General features: G+C 43.3%; 1 protein-coding gene across 1 annotated transcript in view; it reads left to right on the top strand.

Annotated features, from left to right (window-relative positions):
* Window positions 1–20,501, top strand: part of LOC121434457 (thyrotropin receptor) — a 113,535-nt gene extending 93,034 nt beyond the window's left edge. The window contains exons 9-10 of the mRNA XM_041633423.1: window positions 15,715–15,903; window positions 19,088–20,501. Coding sequence (XP_041489357.1) covers window positions 15,715–15,903; window positions 19,088–20,501 — 1,603 coding nt within the window. The remainder of the gene's footprint in view (window positions 1–15,714; window positions 15,904–19,087) is intronic.
* Window positions 20,502–20,945: the final 444 nt, after the last annotated feature.

Below are 20,945 nucleotides of genomic sequence, written 5' to 3'. Positions count from 1 at the left end.
TTTTTTTTTTTTTTACAAACCTGTGACCAGGTAGACAGCCCTGGTTAAGCGCAGTGTGTCATAAAATGAATAAAAGAGATGTAAATCTGAGAAAGGGAGGTGTAGGGAGGAGGGGGGAGTTGATAGGGATGGGAGGGGATGAAGGAGAGTAAACAGAATGCATTATATACATGTATGTATGACATTGTCTAGGAATAAGCTTAATTAATAAAAAACTAAAATGAGGAGCAATGCTGGTCTGGTTTGGGAGGTGTTTTATAAAACATTAGAGCACACAGGAGATTTAGCAAGAGGTCCCTTCAAGCCAAGATGTACAAATAAGAAAGAGGCAAAGACAGAAACAGCTCATTACAAAACGAAAAGCTATCGTTGAAAAACAATGAGGTTCCAACACACAGGGTAACCAGTCAAATCCTAGATGTGGCTTTGATTAAAGAGGTCCTAAAACTACTAGGCAAGTAGAGCTATATGAGGAAGGGGAGTGAGTGGGTAAAGGTGACAGAAGAGTGTATCACTCATGTTCTATAGAAGAAAACCAGCCGATGAACTCTAAAAGAAAGACACGAAGAAATGTTGACCGAATGGAAGGAAACAGGCCAAGCTGAAAGTGATCAACTTGGAGGCCTTAGAAACTAGATTGGAGATATGGATTACAGAGAAATTGGATGCTCAGATTATAAAGTTTCCAGGGTTTTCATTTACTTCTTAGAAAATGGGGGGGGGGGGGGGCACTGGAGAGATTGCTCTGGAATTTAGAGTGCTTGTTGTACAAACATGGTTTGTGCGCAGACCATAACCTCCGTGTAACTACTATAGGCAAGAGTACAGTAAAGGGATCACCAAGATGTCCACTCCATGATTTGGTGGGAAGAGTTTTATTGGAGGCACAAGAGGGAGAACATCCAGAGGCGTCTGGAAGAGTCCAGAGCAGAGAGAAAAAGAAGCAGACTGGACAGGGCCAAGGCTATCTACGAAAGAAGTGAGAACAGCAGAAAATAGCAAGAGAGAGAATGGGGGAGAGGGGAATCATTATCATTTTAAAGAAATCAGGAAATGAGCTTTAATCTAGAAGACATAGTTTATTGGAGGAGGAGAGGAGGAGATAGGAAGGGCCAGGAGGCCAGCAGTGGCTGGAAGATGTATAACAAATACAAGTGAATACAGACTTGAGAAGTCTAAACTTTAGCATTGGCTTTGGTATGTGTCAAATGGGAGCAAGATGCCTCATCTGCCAGAGAAAGGAAGAGAACAGGGAAGTGGCTCTTCTGGGCAGACAGAAACCCGTTTCCCAGGTTCCCGAGGAATGCTGAAAGTATCCACCAGCAATCCTATAGTCCAGTGTGCGCTGAGCCGAGACTGCTATTTCTAGACATGTGCACTGTCCTTTGGAGTGTGAGACCTAGCAATAACCAACCAGGTGTGGTTCCGTGCTGGCGTGTAAACCAGCGCTGAGGGAAGTAAGGACAAGAGGATCACTGCGCCTTACCAGTTTTCAGTCTAGATGGGGGAAATAAAACAAACAAACTGGGGGAGACCCCACCTCAAAGCAACAAGACAAAGTGAAAAAGGAAGACACCTGAAGCCATCCGATGCCCTCCTCTGGTCTCTCAGAATACAGAGCTACACCCCCCGATATATACCACACATAGATAAACACACATGCACCCACATAAACTGTACTTACACAAATACATACCCACACATATACATACACAAAATAAAAAATAAAGTAGGGGTCAAGAGAGGACTCAGCAGTTATGACCACCTGTTGGTAGGGGACCTAGGTTAGTTCCCAAGCACCTATCTGGTGGTTTGAAACCATTTGTAACTCTATTTCCAGGGGATCTCTTCTAACTTCTGAGGGTTCCAGACACACATATGGTGCACTTATATACATACATGCAGGCAAAACACCCATACACATAAAACAAAATACATAATTTTTTAAATTTTTAATTAAAGAAATAGTACTGAATGAAAAAAATGGAATAAACGGACAAGTATTGCTGTGGAATAATCTTTTTGTACACTATGAAGATCTGTCACTCAGATTGGTATAATAAAAAGCTGTATGGCCAATAGCTAGGCAGGATTTTGGGAGCAGAGAGAAAGCTGGGAAGAAGGATGGAGACTTGAGGAATTGCCAGGCAAACAGAGAGAAAACAGCATGTATAGAGTAAAGGTAATAAAGCCACGAGACAAAGGGTAGATTGATACAAATGAGTTAGTTTAAGTCATAAGAGCTAGTTAAAAATAAGCCTAAGCTATTGACTGAGTTTTCATAATTAATAATAAGTCTCTGTGTTGTGCTTTGGGAGCTGGCAGTCAGGACAGAGAAAAACTAGCTACAGAGTATGGAGAAAATTTTTATTGCAGATATAAAGGAGAACATGGCCAGTAGACTATACCACACCATGAGAGGAGAGAGGTAGAGGGAGGGGAGGAGAGGAGCTGCTAACCAAGAGAGATGGCTTAGGCCAAGAGAGGAGTAGCCAAAAGAGTTACTTAGGGCACAGGCTAAGGGAAGGAAGCAGAAGCCTATCCTTTAGGAGGGAGAGGTTTGGGGGGGGGGGGGAGTGTGAGGAGTGCTGGGAGGAGCCACTGGTACTGAGTGGTGCTGAGAGCTGGGAGGAGTCTCAGGTACCCAGTGAGACCTGTCCTGGGTTTGAGACCTAACAAATCCCATGCACTACATTAAGAAAAATTTTAATTGAACCAAATAAGATGCAATGAGAAAGTTAATGAAATTGTCAGCGCTTGAAGGTTCCATAAGAGCAAAAATAAGAAATGAACTATAGCATTCTCAAATGTGAAGCGTGAATATTCTTAAAATTGTGTAGGCACAACCTGTGACAGCTCTTAAGCCTGCCTGCATCAACACCTTCGTTTTCTTTCCCACAATCCTCCCCTAATTAGATTTGAAGATTCCCATAGGAAAAGGACTGTACTTCACAGTTTTGTGATATCCTCACCAAAACAGACATTAGCAAATATTCAAGGAACATCAGATGCCTTGTAATTGAGTGTCAGATAGCCATGGCATGGTTGCCATTTGGTGGACATGCTAAACTTGAAAAATCTACAAGAGCCATCTAAAGAAAAGGGGATTGTGTGTTGCGTATATTCTGCCCTGTGCAGTGTCTCGGTAAAGGAGTGCTCATCCCCACAGTCAAGAGAGAACTTGCCTCTGCCTCGTCTTCTTTTTCAAGGTCGTTTCTACCAGAAGAGTCTGATTTCTACCAGGCACAAAATCAAAGATGCCATCTATTCTGCAGTCCTTAAGACCTTCTTTTTCTACGAAGGCTTTTTAATTTAGTTGGGAACTTAATAACATTTTATTGACTGATTGTTGTCACAGAGACAGTCCATCTCCCTTTCCATTTTTATACTTTCCATTTTTTGAGTGCCTTGTTTCCGCCCCACTTTATTTTGAAAGAGAAGCTCCTTGTGTTTATAACAGCAAAGCAAACCACCCGGCGAAATGCAATGCTTTCCATAATAATCAGGGCTCTCGAGATTCTAAATTATGTAACTCGCCTGAACAGCATTTAGCGAGCTGGTGATAATTACCATAACAGTGCCAATTACTATTATAAGTATGTCTTAAGAAGAGACCGTCTTTGTGTTTATATCCTTGAGTTCATATTACACTTATGAACTAGAATAAGCATTTGTTGATGTCATCTCTTTTCAAATTAGTCATTTGAAAAACCCCAGGCATGGCACTGCCAACTTTTTTTGTTTGCATAGAATAGGTTTTTGTTTTCTTTGGCTCTTTATGATCACCCCAAGGTTATAGTCTTAGCAGAAATTTGTGACGAAGTTCTCTCTGGCATGCCTGAAACCCACAGGTGTATCAAATGCACTGTTTTCTAGGTAGATCATGTTTGAAAAAATTTTTTTATTGAGGCATAATTTATATGAAACAACAACCATTTTTAATTGTACCACTTGATTACTCTACTCTGTAAGCCTGGGAACATTCTCATTCCCCGGAACCTTCTCTCAAGTCCTGATCTCTTATAAACAACCACGTATCTTTTGGATTTTCTAGCATAAAAATATAGAATCAAAATTACCAGGCCACAGGGCAGATAACTGTTTAACTTTGTTGGGTGTACTACCAAACTGTTTTCCAAAATGGTCTTCTCATCTTCTTTTCTTAAGATTTTTTTATTTTATGTGCATTGGTGTGTTGTCTGCATATATGTCTGTGTGAAGGTGCCAGATCCCCTGGAACTGGAATTACAGACAGTTATAAGCTGCCATGTGGGTGCTGGGAATTGAATCCAGGTCCTCTGGAAGAGCAGCCAGTGCTCTTAACTGCAGAGCCATCTCCCCAGCCCTGATTGTTTGTCTCATTTTTTATTCTCCATCAATAATAGATGAGAGCTTCATCCCAGTCAACTTTTTTTTTCATTCTAATCAATCATGTGTTTGTGTGTGTCTGTGTGTGTGCTGATGCAGACTGAAGCCAGGGCTTGCATGCACTGGACAAACATTCCACCACTCAGCTACATCCCAAGCCCTTAATTTTTTGAGACACAGTTTCACTGCGTAACTTAGGCTGGCCTCAAATTCAGGCTCCTGCTAGCAGCCAGCTCCCAAGTGCTGGGATTTCAGGCATATATCGCCACACCTAGGTTTACGGTCCTTTTGTTTGAGTCTAGTTATCACAGTGTGTATGAATGGAATCTTGGGTCTCAGTTTGTGCTTCCTTGGTATTAATGATGTTGATCAGCTTTTCATGTGCTTACTAGCATTTGCATAATTTCTTTTGAAACGTGTCTGCTCAAATCTTGTGTCCAGTTTTCTATTTGGGTAACAGCTGGTCCGAAAAGAAGTTAGTTGGAGTTCTAACCGCCGTCCCTCTGCCGTCACGAGTTTATACTCTGCCGTTTCCTTCCTTTCCTGAGGACAGCTGGCTGATCTAAGTGGCAGACGCTTGTTCACTCATTTTTGTCTTGGGCACTTTGTTGAACAAAGAGATGAGAACTCTTCTTTGAGAGAGGTCAAAACAAAATTTAAGAAAAGGTAAATAAGTGGCTATGGCATAAATTTAATGTCAAAGAGCCATAAGGAGATGTTTCGAAAACCAAGGTACTAGCTCTTGTTAGTGTGGTTTAGCAATGACCTTATTAAAGGAGGCGGGCTTTAGGTGGGGAAGGGGGGTGTGCTTAGCTGAGGAAGGGCAAAGGGTAGACTAGAAGTCCATGACAGCTAGGTTCAAAACATAGCATTTGAAAGACTCTCTGAGGTCATATTGTGGAGAACCTGATCTGATGAGGAAGAAGGGCTGAATGTAGGATGGCCGTGAAGACGTTAGAACCCTTTACAGGGTGTGACCTCTTCAATTCACCCCACGCCATCCTTTCTTTGCCTCTAACCCTGGCTTTATTAGGTATTCAGTTCTAGCTCTTCTGGATCTCCTAGCTTCTCATAAGGGATTGTACCTCCCTCAAAGGAGAGAACCTAGCTCTGAAAACCACATCGGCTTAGACCCCATCTTTCTTTCTGCGCTGCACAGAGGAACGCCTGTGGTAGTTGTCTTGGAAAGGGGAGCCTCCTAGGGATTCAAGGTTAGAGGATGTTAATCTGACAGGCCTCTGTGCTTACTGATTGTGGCAGTGTTGCAAGCCCAAGACCAACAGATCTGTTGCAGTGCCCGACTCAGAAGCCAAGTTGCTGAGGCAACAACTCGAGTACCTCATGCCTCTTAAGACGCAGCCCCACCTTCATGGTCACAGCAAAGGCATTGAAAGAGGCTCATGGAAGTCTGTGCAGAACTAATAGAGACAGTGAAACCTCCTGCGCTGTGTACTGGCTTCTGGACCAGATCCAGGATAAACAACATCAGCCCTAGAAATCGTCAGATCCTAGAAACTAAGGATACTGACTTTCCCCCCCAAATCCTCATTTATTAATGAGATCTCTTACTACTGTAGTCACTGGCATGGGGAAAAAATTAATACCTTAAATCACAGCCGTCTATAATGCTAGCATTGCTTTTGTTGTTGTTGTTTTTGTATTGTTTTTGGAGACAGGGTTTCTCTGTGTAACAGCTCTGGTTGTCCTGGAACTAGTTCTGTATGCCAAGCTGACCTCAGACTCACAGAGAGGCACCTGACCTGCCTCTGCCTCCCGAGTGCTAGGATTAAAGACGTGCACCACCACCACCCGCAACTTGCATTACTTTTTAACAACTAGTGAGATATCATTCGCAAAGTGGACACTAGCTAGTGGCTTCCTTTGGGTAGGAGAGAGGTGATGGAGTTAGTCTGAAGATTCTCAGAGTCAGAAAAATACTTGTTTTTCTTTAATCAACTAAAAATATAACCATTACCATTCTCCAAGAGGAAAGTTTTTGTTTTCTTGTTTGTTTTATATCTTAAATAAAGAAAAATTTCACTAAAATCTTGGGAATTCTGCCCTAAACCTAGAGATTCATTCAGAATAAATACTTTCATATATGCTAAGTACTAGTAGAATAAGGTTTTATCTCTAAGAAAATAATTTACAAGTCATAAGCTCTCTTAGAGCACAATTTAATCACAGTTTATTGTTCAAGCAAAGGGTGGTTCTGTGTTTGTCCTTTGGCATGTTAAAAAACATTTAGCCGGGCAGTGATAGCAAAAGCCAGGTGATGGTGGTGCACACCTTTAATCCTCGCACTTAGGAGGCAGAGGCAGAGGCAGGCGGATTTCTGTGAGTTCGAGACCAGCCTGACCTACAAAGCTGGTTTCAGGACAGAGAAATCCTGTCTTTAAAGAATGGGGGGAAAAAACGGAACATGAAAAGTTTTGTTGAATAAACCCCAGGAAAACAAAACTGGCAAAACGTCCTAAATGTCATATAAATTTATAGTTATTAGTTAACATTTTTTAAGATTTATTTATTTATTATATATAGTGTTCTGTCTGCATATATGCCTACTCACCAGAAGAGGGCACCAGACCTCATTACAGATGGTTATGAGTCACCATGTGGTTGCTGGGAATTGAACTCAGAACCTCTGAAAGAGCAGCCAGAAGCCAGTGCTCTTAACCTCTGAGCCATCTCTCCAGACCAACCAGTCAACATTTGTTAACCGTGATCTCTCCACAGTGATGAACCTGAAGAACAAACAGTACAGTTATGTTTTTCCTTCCCCTGTTTCATATCTTTAAATATAAAAAAAATCTGCTTTTTGTGAATGCCAGTGAGACTCTGCTAAATATGGTCACACAAATTTTATCTTGTACTTTCAATTACAAAAAACTATGGCCTTTTCCATCACCATCCACTGCATAAGTTTAGATTTTTTTATGCATATTGATTCAATGACTTATGTTTAACAGAATTGAGGATGCATAGGATTTGTAGCAAAGGTAAAACAATCAAGTGAATTACACTCTGCAACAGCATTTACTCAGGACACCACCATTAACCAGACAATCCTGGCAGCCTGTTAACTGACGGGGGATGTGGGTCTGTCTGGATATTATTATCTGTAATAATATTATTATTACAAATAAGCCACCAATGTAAGTACAACATGGAGGTTTTAGTTCATAGAATTATGCACACGATTTGCCCCATGCAAACATGGGTAAATACCAACTTCTTTGTCTCTCTTGCAGTTCTATTCCCACAGTAGTGGAAGGAAAGAGGAAGCTGTGGGCTGTCACGTGTGCACACTCTCTCTGACAGGACATAGAAATCTATCTTGTTCATTAAATTGTGACTCAGAGGCCCTGTGTTCTCATCTCCTTGTGGTAAAGCTCTTCTCTTGATTGATCCTGGCTTGTGAGAAATCCTTCATTGTAAGGTTCATAAGGCAACAGGAAGCTTCATGAACTCTCGTGGCACAAATTATGGAACCCGTGGGCTTTAACTGTCTGCTGAATGCCTAGTTGTAAGTAAGAAATTACACTAAGGAAATCTAGGATGCAAAGTGATCAAATAAAAAAAATGGTGTAAATAAGACAAGATACATATTCAAATTTATTAAAAGAACCCTAAGTTGTAAAGCTTGAGGATTTTCTTCAGACTAATGCTCTTTCTCCATCCACACCAGAGACGGGAGGCTGTCTGCTCTAGCTCGGCATTTGGCAGCATTGTCAAAGCTGTTGAAGAGTCCACATGCCCAGCAGAGTGGCGGCTAAAAGGAAAAGATGATAGGTTGAACCTATGCAAAGAAGACGGTAAGGGCGTGTCCACAGTCGGGAGAGTTATGAAAGAGAAAGGCAGGGGAAAAGGGAAGCAAAACGCAGAGATCTCCCAGGGAAAGACAGCCAGAGGCAACTGTCTTGCTCTGCCCAGGACCCTTGTAGTACGGGGTTTAGAGGTGATGTGTGTGGCCTGTTGTTGTCCCCGTGTTAGAGACAACGTGGCACTAAACGGTGGAGGACTGGCTGAATGTGTCTGTCTGGTAACACTGAGCCTCTGTATTAGTTACTCTCCCTGTCGCTGCGATAAAATCCCCTGACAAGCAACCTAGGGAGAAAGGGTTTACTGTATTGGCTCCTGGTTCAAGGGTACCCTCCATCATGGCAGGGAAGGCGTGGAGATGGCAGCTGTTCACACCACATCTGTAGTCAGGAACCAGACAGAGATGACTATATGTGCTTGACTATATGTGTTTGTCAAGCTTTCTCGTTTTTTTCTTTAGTTCAGGATCCCTTCCCATGGAATGGCAGGTTTTCTCACTTTTAGGTAGGATTTCTTACTTCATTTAACCCAAATCAATAATCCTTCACAGGCATACATATCCAGAGACTCGTCTCCTCAGTGATTTAGATCCTGACATGTTGACAATCAGCTTTGATCAGCATATTTGCTAACCCATTCATGCAAAATGCTGCCATCATAACATATCCTTATTAGGAGTTCAGAACTTTAGATTTCAAGTCTCCTTTGTAAAGACATTAGAAAACAGGGAAACAAAAAATTAAATTAAATTAAATTAAAAAAAAAACAGGGAAGCAAAAACGGCACCATAACCTGACCTTTTATAAATACAATACTTTCGTTAATTCTTTGGCAATTTACTACACACATCCAATTATATTCATTCCCCACTTCTCCCCCTAACTCTTCCCAGAAACACTACCTTCTCCCTGCCTCCCTCCCAACTCAGTGTCTTTTGTTTTTAAAAGTAATCCAGCGATCCCAATTCATGCTGCCAAAATATCCCTGCATGTGGGCCGTTTGCTGGAGCGTGGAGATCTACGGAGGCCGGCCACACCCTTCCAGAGAGCTGATTCTCCTCACTCCAAAGCCACCAAGTATCAGTAGGTCATCAGCTGGGGTAGGGGCTCATGTGCCTCCCCCCCCTGCCCCATGCTGGAATATAACCTGACCATTTTGGAGTCCAGTAACACAATGGCCATCTTTCTTTGCAGCTGCCCAAAAACAAAGTCAGCTAGCGGCCAAGCTCACTTGTGTTAATGAGTAACCACGGGGCACCAGGGCAAAGAATGCTTCTACCAGGAGAGCTCAAAACCCAGGGAAACAAATGGGAAAGTGAGTCTGAAGAATCAGACCCTGCAGAGAACAGCAAGGCACTCACTTTTCACAGAGCAATTAGTGACCTGATAGATCTGATAAGACATTTCATCCCCACAACTCTGTTGAGGATGGTGATGGCTGCTGCTAAGCAACCGTGAGTAAATGAGGAAGCCAGAAACCATACCTGAATTTCAAACTTATCATCTGTATTTGTTCCTTTGCCTTTCTAAAATCCAGTGTGGTTATATCCACATTCATTAGCATTGCTGGGTTTCGCAGGTCATCCTGTTACCGGAAGAACGAAAGAACAAGAAAGGCTCAGAAAGATTCTCTTGCACTTGACAAACCATATCACCAGCCTGAAGTCTAAGTATCAAAAATACTGCTCTAAACAGGACAGAGTACAAGCTCTCTTGAAGCTAAAGTGAAAAACTCAGTGCAAGAGATGGGCAATACGATGAAGGCATTCTACCAGAAGACTACAGAGCAGAAGGTGATAATCACAAGAAAAGAAGGACGTGTGTCTGGGGAATACAAGAGGTTCCTTTCCCACTTCCTGGAAACTCCAGAAAGGAGGAAGAGAAAATGGGAAAAATGAGTCTTCCCAAGAAGAGTTCCCAGAGAAGAACATGTTCTAATGGTTCAGACTAAGCAGGATCCAAACCCCTGTGACTAGAAGAAAAAAACGGTAAAAGGATTCACAGCATGGCACAGCTTTGAGAACTCTCACACTGAGGATAAAGAGGCATTTCTAAGGACTTCTGAGGCGGGGACTTAGAATGTCAGCTGTAGAGGGTTTAAAACTTGAGTTTAATCATCATCACGAACATATGGGCAGGTACACAAGCACACATGGCGGGGGCGAGCGAGAGAGAGACAGCAGACAGAGAGAGAGAGGGAGGGAGGGAGACAGACACACAGAGTTAAAGCTAGTCCATATCATAGGAACTTGAGTGGCATCTTATTTATGAAAAGCAACAGTGGTGTTAGACTATAATAAGACAAGTAATTTCAATTTTGAAAGAGGGATTTTTTTAATAAAAGTTTGCAACCCAAAATACTAGCAAGGCAAAGAATGAAAATTGCAAGCAAGCTGAAAATCTCTTTTCTAGCTGGTCTTTCTAAGAAGTTGTTTGAAAGTGTGGTCTAACTGAACGAGAGCGAATATCAAGACAGATGACAGAGTTTAGGGACAGTCTCCCTGTGGAGGGAAGGGCAATACTCCTTGAGCAGCTGGATGTCCTGAGGGAACTGTGCCTCGCTCGCTGCTGCAGTAGTGTGGTAAGATTATGTTTTGGGGAGAGCATCCTATTCTAAGTGTTAAGACAGGGGGGATCATTAGATTTCCGGGAGACCTTCGTGACATTTTTGAAAAACTCAGATGAAGTGTAGTTGAGACCTAAGCTATGGTGGTAAGAAGGGTCACTGTAGTGCTATTAATAAAAACCCAGAGACCGATATTGGCGTTCAACCTGAAGGTCAGAAAAGCAAAACAAACAGCCAGACTCTGATTCTTACCTCTACCTCAGACAGATACGGCGATCCTGCCTCCAGGAATCTCAGAATGAGACTATGTTTGAGAGCTATCTCCTCCCATCCTTTATTCCTCTCTAGTGCACCACTACTGCCTGGTCTGTAAGGCTGGTTAGTGGAGCTGTTTTACTCTCTGATCTTCAGGCAAGCTTTATTTATTGAAATACAAATGAAATATCACTACAGGTCACAAGTATATGGGCACATGGACAACTGGGCTGGTATCTGATGGCTGGAGGGAGCTCAGTTTTATTTCACTATAGATCTTGAGGGCATGAATGTAGAACAGGGGCAAAGCAGACCATATGAAAGAACTGTAGCTTCAAACCCCGGAAGCTGGTGTATAAAAGGCAGGAAAGATTCCCTTTGATACTGGTAGGAAGGAAGGGAAGATCCATTCCAATCGTACTATTTCCAGTAGAGATGACTCGTGGGGTCACCTGGGAAGTAGAAAGGAGCTGCTGCCTTTGTTTTTGATAACATTCTAGTGTCTGTTGAGAACTTCAGACCTCGGCAAGACAGGGTCAGCGTAAAACACGGATGAGGAAAATAACAGCAAACCACACTCGACTCTGCCACCTTGACCCCGTGAGTGTGAACCAGGGTGGGCGGAACAACCTGCTTCCTGAGAGTTACTCTGCCACCCCTCAGTTTCAGCTCTGTTTAGCTGGAGGTGTCTGCAAGGCATGCAGGTGAAGGTGTCAAATGAGCAGCCTCACAGACTGCTTCAGCTCCAGGCTCGAGTTGTGTTGACCGCATCCTTTGCTTTGAGTTCAGATAAACTCAGAGTTGAAAAAGAGAATGAAGATTTATTGAGTTCCAGTAAATTCCAAACACACATCATGCCACAGAGGTTTCTCAGGTATATAACTCCTGCTCCAACACTGACTCTGTCCGCGCCTGCTGTTAAGAGTTACTATATGTTATGATGAAATATCATGACCAAAAGCACAGGAAGGATTTGGCTTATGCTCCCATATCATTGCTCATCATTGAAGATCGTCAGGACGGGAAGTCAAACAGGGAAGGAAACTGAAGACAGAAATTTAAGCAGATGCCGTGGAGGGGTGCTGCTTACTGGCTTGCTCCTCATGTCTTGCTTTCTTACTGGCTTGCTTACCAGGATCACCAGGCCAGCGATGGCACCACCCACAATGCAAAACCAAGTTATAAAAACAAAACAAAAAGAATCACACATCCACATCTCATAATATTTTCAGCACCTTTACAGTGTTTGTGTGGGTCCACATTCATATGCTATGCCAGGCACACTCGCCCGGAAGAGAGCAAGACAGGGCAAAGGAGCTAAAAGATGCTATCCTCCTTCAACATGACGGACAGATGGATGAACCACAGGGTAGAGATACCTAACTTGCTCCAAGAGAAGCTAGAACTGAAAGATGGCCTGACCTTGAAGATAGAATGGCAGGGGGGAGGGTTGGGGGGCGGGGAGGTAAGGGGATGGGGGTGGGGAGTGAGGGGCATTCAAAGGACAGGAGAGGCCACACTTCACAGCTGTGCTAAAGGCGCTTTCTCCTCCCTCTGCTCCTTCCCCAGCTGCAGAATTATTTATGCCAATTTCCCAAACATCTTGTGCTGGTGTTAATCATCTGGAGAGCATTCAGGGACAAGTGCCAAAGTTCATTCTCGGTAACAGGCAAGGTTGGAGAACATAGAACTGTAAAATTTTAAATAGAAAACCAACCAAAATAACTAATATGACACCTTCTCCCACAAGAATCATAGCTCTATGGTGACAGCAAGGATAATATATATGAGCTTTATATTTGTTTAAAAAAAGAAAAAGAACAGGGGCTGGAGAGATGGCTCAGCAGTTAAGAGCACTGGCTGCTCTTCCAGAAGTCCTGAGTTCAATTCCCAACACCCACATGGCAGCTCACAACTGTGTGTAACTCCAGTTTCAGAACATATGACTCTCATACCAATGAACATAGAACAGTAAATAATAATACTAATAAAATAAATTTTAAAAAAGAACAGTAACAAGTTCTGGCAGTCTGGAACCTTGATGATAAAATCCCAGCTAAATCCAATTGTAATGGAAGAGTTGACAACAGTAGATTTTATTTGCTAAGCAGACACTACTAATTGTTTTTTCTTCTTGTTTTTCTGTAAATTTTTGAGATTATAATATGATTACATCATTTCCCCCCCTTCCTTTCCTCCCTGCAGACCCTCACATATGCCCTTTCTTGCTCTTTCAAACTCGCGACCTCTATTTTTCATTCAGTATTGTTACACGCATATATGCACAGGTACATACCTCTGTATTTGTAAACACATTAACTGTAACTTGCTCAGTCTCTATACTGTCACTCATATGTATGTTTTAGGGCTGGCTGTTTGGTATTAGATACCTAGTTGGTGTGTGCTTTCCTGGGGAAGACGACTTCTTCCACTCCCAGCTTTCCCTAGTTGCCTGTAGTTCTTTGTGTAGGGCTGGGGCCTATGGGCCTTCTCTTTACCAACATCAGCATGTCCATTGTTGGTGTCCTTGTTCAGCTCACATTTAGGAAGTCTTGATGGTAAGACTTTATGGGTGTACTTCCTGACATTCCTAGAGACGCAAGCTTCCTGCTCCTCTCATTCGCAATCTCTCTGCCCCCTCTTCTGCAGTGATCCCTGAGCCTCGGGTTTAGGAATTGTTTTATAGCTATATATGTTGGGACTAAGCTTCACAACTCTGTACTTTAACTGGTTGTGGTCTTCTGTGCTGGTTTCCATTGGTTGCAAAGAGAGGATTCCCTAATGAGGAGTAAGGACTAGATTTATCTGTGGGTATAAGACAAGTATTAACAATATAGTTATGGATATGCTGGTTTAGTAGAGTGACATTGTGGGTTTTTCTCCAAGGTCCATGACTTCACTAGCCCTGTTAGTTGGCTAGATTTCCAGTAACAAGTATGGTTTCCCTCTTGTTAAGTCAGTCTTAAGTTCTATCAGAGAGCTATTGGTTACCACATAGGTATATGGACAGGGTTTCTTGTAGTCCAGGCTGGTTTGAACTCACTGTGTAGCCAAGGACGATGGCCTTGAACTCCTGATCCACCTGCCTCCAAATTCCAAGTGCTGATGTTACAGACATATGCCACCAAGCCAGGTTAATATTAATTTTTTTAAATTTAGTTTTGCCTTTTCTTTTTGAGACAATGCCTCGCTATGTAGTCTTCGCTATCCTGAAACCTGCTTTGTAAACCAGACTGGCCTAGAACTCTTAGAAATCCACCTGCTTTTGCCTCCCTTGTGCTATGATTAAAGGCATATACCACCACACCCATCTTAATGTAAATATTTTAAGTATAAATATATACCTTGGATAGGGAATGCATAGTGACTATTTAAAGAAGAGAGATGGCAGGTTAAATATTTATTGCTTTATTCAAGTTATTTTGCAATGCAAGAAAAATCATCAACAAGACATACAGTCTCTACTCTGTGTAGATATCATCTGTGTGTGTGTGTATATATATATATATATATATATATATATATATATACATCAACAAGACATACAATCTCTATTCTGTATAGACATTAATAAGACATGCAGTCTGTACTCTGTATAGACATCATCTGTGTGTGTGTGTGTGTATATATATATATACATACATACATCAATAGGACATATAGTCTCTACTCTGTATAAGCATCATCTATATATATGTATATACATCAACAAGACATATAGTCTTTACTCTTTGGGACTAGAGAAGAGATAATTGTTACTTAAAAGTCAAAACCATTCTACTTTAATAACTAACATTAATATTAACAACCCCTTGCCCCACCACATTTCCCTCCCACAGTTTGCAGAAGTAATGTTAGATTATTAATAAAATAATTGGCTTTTTAAAAATAGGAATATATTTACAGTTTTCTAAAAGAACTTGTGCTGGGGAGAGTTCTCTTAGCCATGACTCCCTATGTAACTATGTTCTGCATTTAATGGAGAGTATCTTCATAATATTGATCCTAATAATCCTACAAATGAGTACTTTATGTGTCTCCAGACATAAGCTCCCAACCCCCAACCCCAGAAAGTGATAATAGTTTAGGTGTCATTGACTTTGTTTGATTTTTTTTTTCTGGAGATCTTTTAGTAGTTGTATGATGTCATTTTACAAAATAACGTTCCTGTCCTCTCTGATTCCAAGAGTTTATCAAAAAGAATAAAATATTTATGGCGTTATGCTGATTAAATGCAAGACTTCCATGCAATAAAAACAGCAGTTCTAGGCTGGTAAGATGGCTCGCTAGGTACAAAGCACTTGCCACATAAGCACGAAGACCTGAGTTCCATCTCCAGGACCCACGTAAAGATGAAAAGAGAGCGCTAACTCCACAAATCTGCCCTCTGACTTCCACATGCACACCACGACATGTGTGTGCTGACACACACACAATAGGCATACACACAACAAAGATTGATGAAAACTTTTACAAAACGGGAGTTTCTTGTAACCTTGACTTGGACACTCAATGTCTGCTGTGGACCAGCGGGTGCAGGTAATGAACTCAGATTACCTGTCAGTCCATGTCATCTGGAAAGGAGTGTGTCATCTGCCCATCAATCTCAGGACTGTGTGGTTTTGGGGAGGTGAGGGGTGGCAAAGACTAAAAGGCCCTGGCTGCTCACTGCCCGTCTGTGTCGTTTTGTCCCCGGAATCCCAGAGATGTGTCTTCCACCAGTGTCACCGCCCTTCCCTCCAAAGGCCTGGAGCACCTGAAGGAACTGATCGCCAAAGACACCTGGACTCTCAAGAAGCTCCCTCTGTCCTTGAGTCTCCTCCACCTCACGCGGGCTGACCTCTCTTACCCAAGCCACTGCTGTGCTTTTAAAAACCAGAAGAAAATCAGGGGGTAAGTACTAGAGGCCTGGAAGGAGCAAGGAGAGGCCACGACAGGAGTTGGATTCATTTTAGATTTGGAAATGAATGGGATTTAAAACCGAGGAGGGAAAGAACCGCAAGCTTCCCCCCACGAGCAGCAGGAAAGCCCTGGGCCTAGTGGCTGTGGGAGCAAAGTGGTTGCAGATGAGAAATAAGGCCAACATTGTTGGACTGTGGTGGGGGAGGGGAGACAATAAGAAATGATGATGTCATGGAGAGAGGGCTCACTGCGCAGCTAATTTGTCCGGTGTGCAGGAACAGTGAAGCAGGTTCGGCTTGCATCCCAACCCTATCAGCTTCTAGCTGTATCATCTCGGTGTTCAGTGTACTCATTCAACTACCCCGAGTTTCTAAGGTTCGAGACCATCACCCGTCATCCATAGAGGTTTTGAGAAGATAAAGCAGTTTACTGGAAACATCTGGGATTGAATTTCTAGAATGTCACAAGTAAAAGAAGGTACTAGCTATGACGTGTATTATTTCAGTAGCTGGCTTCTGAAATAATACACGTCATCACACTTCACACTTCAAGCTGTCCCTGACCTGTGACCTATTTCCTCTTTTGGCCTTGTGCCGCCTGTCCTAACTCCACCTTCGTTTGTCTATTTCCATTTCTTTTAGTTTCTGCACAAGGATCTACTGGATGACTTTCTACACTCATAATTTTACCAGAAAAAAAAAATCAGGACATACTCACAGAGGCAGATGCAAAGAGGAAGGTTGAAGAGCTAGGTGAAGGGGACTATCACAGCCATAATAGCTGCATGGGGCACAGGGTGTTGATATCGGGTGCTATACTAACACTACATGGCATTGAGTGGAAAGGGTCGGAGATGGAATGCATGGTTAGAGGCGACCTCGCTGGTGATGTAGTAAAAATATAAATCCTTCCAGTCCCAACAGATACATCTACAATATAACCCTTGCTCCTAAGGTCTAGAGATCACTGAGGAAGAAGTGATGGAAAGATTATAAGAGACAGAGGAACAGAGAGTCTACTGTGTTGTATCTCCTAGGAATGTCAGAAGCCACACCCATGGAGATTCACCAACATAACTACCAAAGCAGGAGCTGAACAAGGACAACAATAGACAGGCTGATGTTGGTACAGGGAGGGCCTGTAGGCCTCAACCCTACACAGAGAACAACAGGCAGCTAAGGGATGCTGAGAACAAGAGCTAGTCTTCCCAGGGAAGAGCACACCAATTTGCTCTCCAATAACAAATGGTCAGCTCTGAAATCATAAACATACAAATAACACTAGACAGGCTGAAGAGGTTGTATTTATGTATTTAGGCATATACACACATAATAACAACTACAATTAATGAAAAAAGTCATGAAATGGAAAGAGAGGAAGGAGGGGTATCATGGAGGATTAGGAAGGAGAACACAGGAAGGGGAAATGATGTGATTATATTATAATCTCAAGAAAACAAAAAATAAATTGAAAACGTAAATCATTTCTATGAGTATACCCGTGTGCTGTGGCCATTTATTAATTTGTTAGCAAATATTTTGTGAGCATCTCCTGTGTACCTGGCATTATCCTAGCCACAGCAGGGGTATGAGGAAGTCAACAAACAGAAGGAAATGTCAGTCAGGGCTGGGAAGGGATGAGATAATGGGGTGGGGTGGTTTATTTAATAGACAAGGAAAGGCTCCCATGAAAAAACGCGGCTATGTCTAAAATTGAATAACGAGTAAATGTGGCCATGAGCTTCAAGGCAAAGGGAGTGTGGAGTTCTGGAGCTGGGAACAGGAATAGTATTTAACAGCACTCACAAACACATGTTCCTGGTCCTGCTGTAACAGCTCGGAAAAGCTACTCCTCTGTTCATTTAACGTTCTCACTCCACTCACAAATGAACGGGTGTCACAGGTCTGCCCCACGTGGCACAGCTAGTAACCACGGGAGCCATATTCTAAGTGGGCTCCCGTGTCGTGATTTTCAATCATGATTCTTCTGCAAGTGGCTCAAGATGGTGAGAAATAAGATCAGTGTCCTTGGTCACAATAGCAGAGGGTGGGAAAGATGGCTCCAAGAGGCCTGAGTCCCATCCCCAGCACCCACATAGTAGGAGAAGAGAATCAACAACCAAAAGTTGTCTTTTTGGAGAAAAGAAAAGAAAAGAAAAAATAATAACAAGTATAGAGGATTTACCAATGTTTGCTGAGAAAATACTAAGCTACACAGTAGAATTTACCTGAAAAAGTACTGCCTCCAACACAACTCTAAGACAAATAGCATGCTAATCAAACTTAGCAAGTATAAAATAAGGAAGGCAGAGGTGTACTAGTACAGTAAATTAGAATTCAGACTCCCCCAGGACATATTTCTTTAGAACTGGCTCATAGGGAGCCCCTCTTCTCATCAGAGGAACGCAAAGAGACATGGCCTTGGCTGCCAGCTGTTCAGACAGCAAACCTTGTTTGTTTAACAGAGAGCTGCATCTGTGCTGCTCAGTGTAATCTAAAGATAACCAAAAACTGCTGCTTCGTTTTGGTTCTAGAAAATCCACCTAATGAGCCGGGCCGTGGTGGTGCACGCCTTTAATCCCAGCAGAGGCAAGTGGATCTCTGTGAGTTTGAGGCCAGCCTGGTCTGCAAGAGCTAGTTCCAGGACAGACTCCAAAGCTACAGAGAAACCCTGTCTTGAAAAAAAAAAAAAAAAAAGGAAAGAAAAAAAAGAAGGAAGGAAGGAAGGAAGGAAAAGAAAACCCACCTAATTGCTCAGAAAATATAGCTTGGGATGGGAGCTTTAAAAGCCAACTCAATGCATATGTAAGGTTACCATATTAGAGCTCAAGACTCGGAGCTGTAGACAATTTCTGGTCATGGCTGGGATCCCATAGGCTTAGCCAGAATCTGGATGCATGCTTTTATTAAAGTGTTCTCGTTGATCTTTGAAGTGCTTGGAGTGATTTCTGACTAGGAAGGTTTAATTCTGCCAGTGAAACTCTACGCCATGCTGTGGTGCATGCAACATAACAAAGTCAATGTTTTAAATGGCGTGGCAGAGGAGGGCCCATCCATATCACGGAGAATCAGTAGCACAATAACATCAGGAGAAGTAACTTGCATATCTTCCCAGAGTTTAAGGGGCTCCAAGGTGGACTTTAAGCAAGAGGTGACTCCTATCTGTTGCCTTACAGAATCCTGGAGTCCTTGATGTGTAACGAGAGCAGCATCCGGAATCTGCGCCAGAGAAAATCAGTGAATGTGCTGAGAGGTCCCCTCTACCAGGAGTACGAGGAAGATCTGAGTGACAACGGTGTTGGGTACAAACAAAATCCCAAGCTCCAGGAGAGCTCGGGCAACTCTCATTACTACGTATTCTTTGAAGAACAAGAGGATGAGATCCTCGGTTTCGGCCAAGAGCTCAAAAATCCTCAGGAAGAGACTCTGCTAGCCTTCGACAGCCACTATGACTACACTGTGTGTGGGGACAATGAAGACATGGTGTGCACTCCCAAGTCGGATGAGTTTAACCCCTGTGAAGACATCATGGGTTACAAGTTCCTGAGAATCGTGGTGTGGTTTGTCAGTCTGCTGGCTCTCCTGGGCAACATCTTTGTCCTGTTTATTCTCCTTACCAGCCACTATAAACTAACCGTGCCTCGCTTTCTTATGTGTAACTTGGCCTTTGCCGACTTCTGCATGGGGGTATACCTGCTTCTCATTGCCTCTGTGGACCTGTACACACAGTCCGAGTACTACAACCACGCCATCGACTGGCAGACTGGCCCTGGGTGCAACACGGCTGGCTTCTTCACCGTTTTTGCCAGCGAACTATCCGTGTACACGCTAACAGTCATCACCCTGGAGCGATGGTATGCCATCACCTTCGCCATGCGCCTGGACAGGAAGATCCGCCTCCGGCATGCGTACACCATCATGGCGGGGGGCTGGGTTTCCTGCTTCCTCCTGGCCCTGCTCCCCTTGGTGGGAATAAGCAGCTACGCCAAGGTCAGCATCTGCCTGCCGATGGACACTGACACGCCTCTTGCTCTAGCCTACATTGCCCTGGTTCTGCTGCTCAATATTGTCGCCTTTGTCATCGTCTGTTCCTGCTACGTGAAGATCTACGTCACGGTCCGGAATCCCCAGTACAACCCTCGCGATAAAGACACCAAGATTGCCAAGAGGATGGCCGTGCTGATCTTCACGGACTTCATGTGCATGGCCCCCATCTCCTTCTACGCCCTGTCAGCACTGCTGAACAAGCCCCTTATCACCGTCACTAACTCCAAAATCTTGCTGGTTCTCTTCTACCCCCTCAACTCCTGTGCCAATCCATTCCTCTATGCCATTTTCACTAAGGCCTTCCAGAGGGATGTGTTCATCCTGCTCAGCAAGTTTGGCATCTGCAAACGCCGGGCCCAGTCATACCAGGGTCAGAGAGTGTGCCCAAACAACAGCACCGGGATTCCGATTCAAAAGGTTCCCCAGGACATGAGACAGAGTCTCCCCAACATGCAAGATGCCTACGAACTCCTTGAAAACGCCCGCCTAACTCCAAAAATACAGGGGCAAGTTGCAGAAGAGGACAGGCAAACGGCCTTGTAAAGTGGCGCTGCACAAAAGTCTGGCTTCTTGAATGCACATTCTAATCTAGGGCACGTGGATGCGTAGCTTCAGGCAGGTGGTGTTTCATAGGGACACAGTTCATCTCTAGTATTGTCTCCAAGAAGGGAGAGAAGCTAGCAGCATATCCAAGTCCCAGGTAACATGGAAATAGTCCATGCTCTCCAGGAGACATGTCCGTCTATGACCCTGGGCGACATGCTCCACGGATACCAACAGAACCCTTCCCCATCTGCCTTCTCTGCTTGTGGAGTGTTGTTTAATACTGAAGATCGCCAGTGTTCAGTTACTTAAGCAGCTTCATGTTGGCTCCCCTGATATAACCAAAGAAAGCTTTTGTCCCTTAAAGCTAAAATGCCACACTTGAGAGGTAGAGGCAGGGCGGATCCAAAGTTCATCCTTAGCTACAGAGTGAGTTCCCAGCCT

This window comes from Microtus oregoni, unplaced genomic scaffold, assembly GCF_018167655.1.
Source record: "Microtus oregoni isolate MIOR12 unplaced genomic scaffold, Mior012 000043F_ref0000047, whole genome shotgun sequence".
Classification (NCBI taxonomy): Eukaryota; Metazoa; Chordata; class Mammalia; order Rodentia; family Cricetidae; genus Microtus; species Microtus oregoni.
Note: the sequence above shows the minus strand (reverse complement) of the source record. Positions and strands in the feature narration are given on the sequence as shown.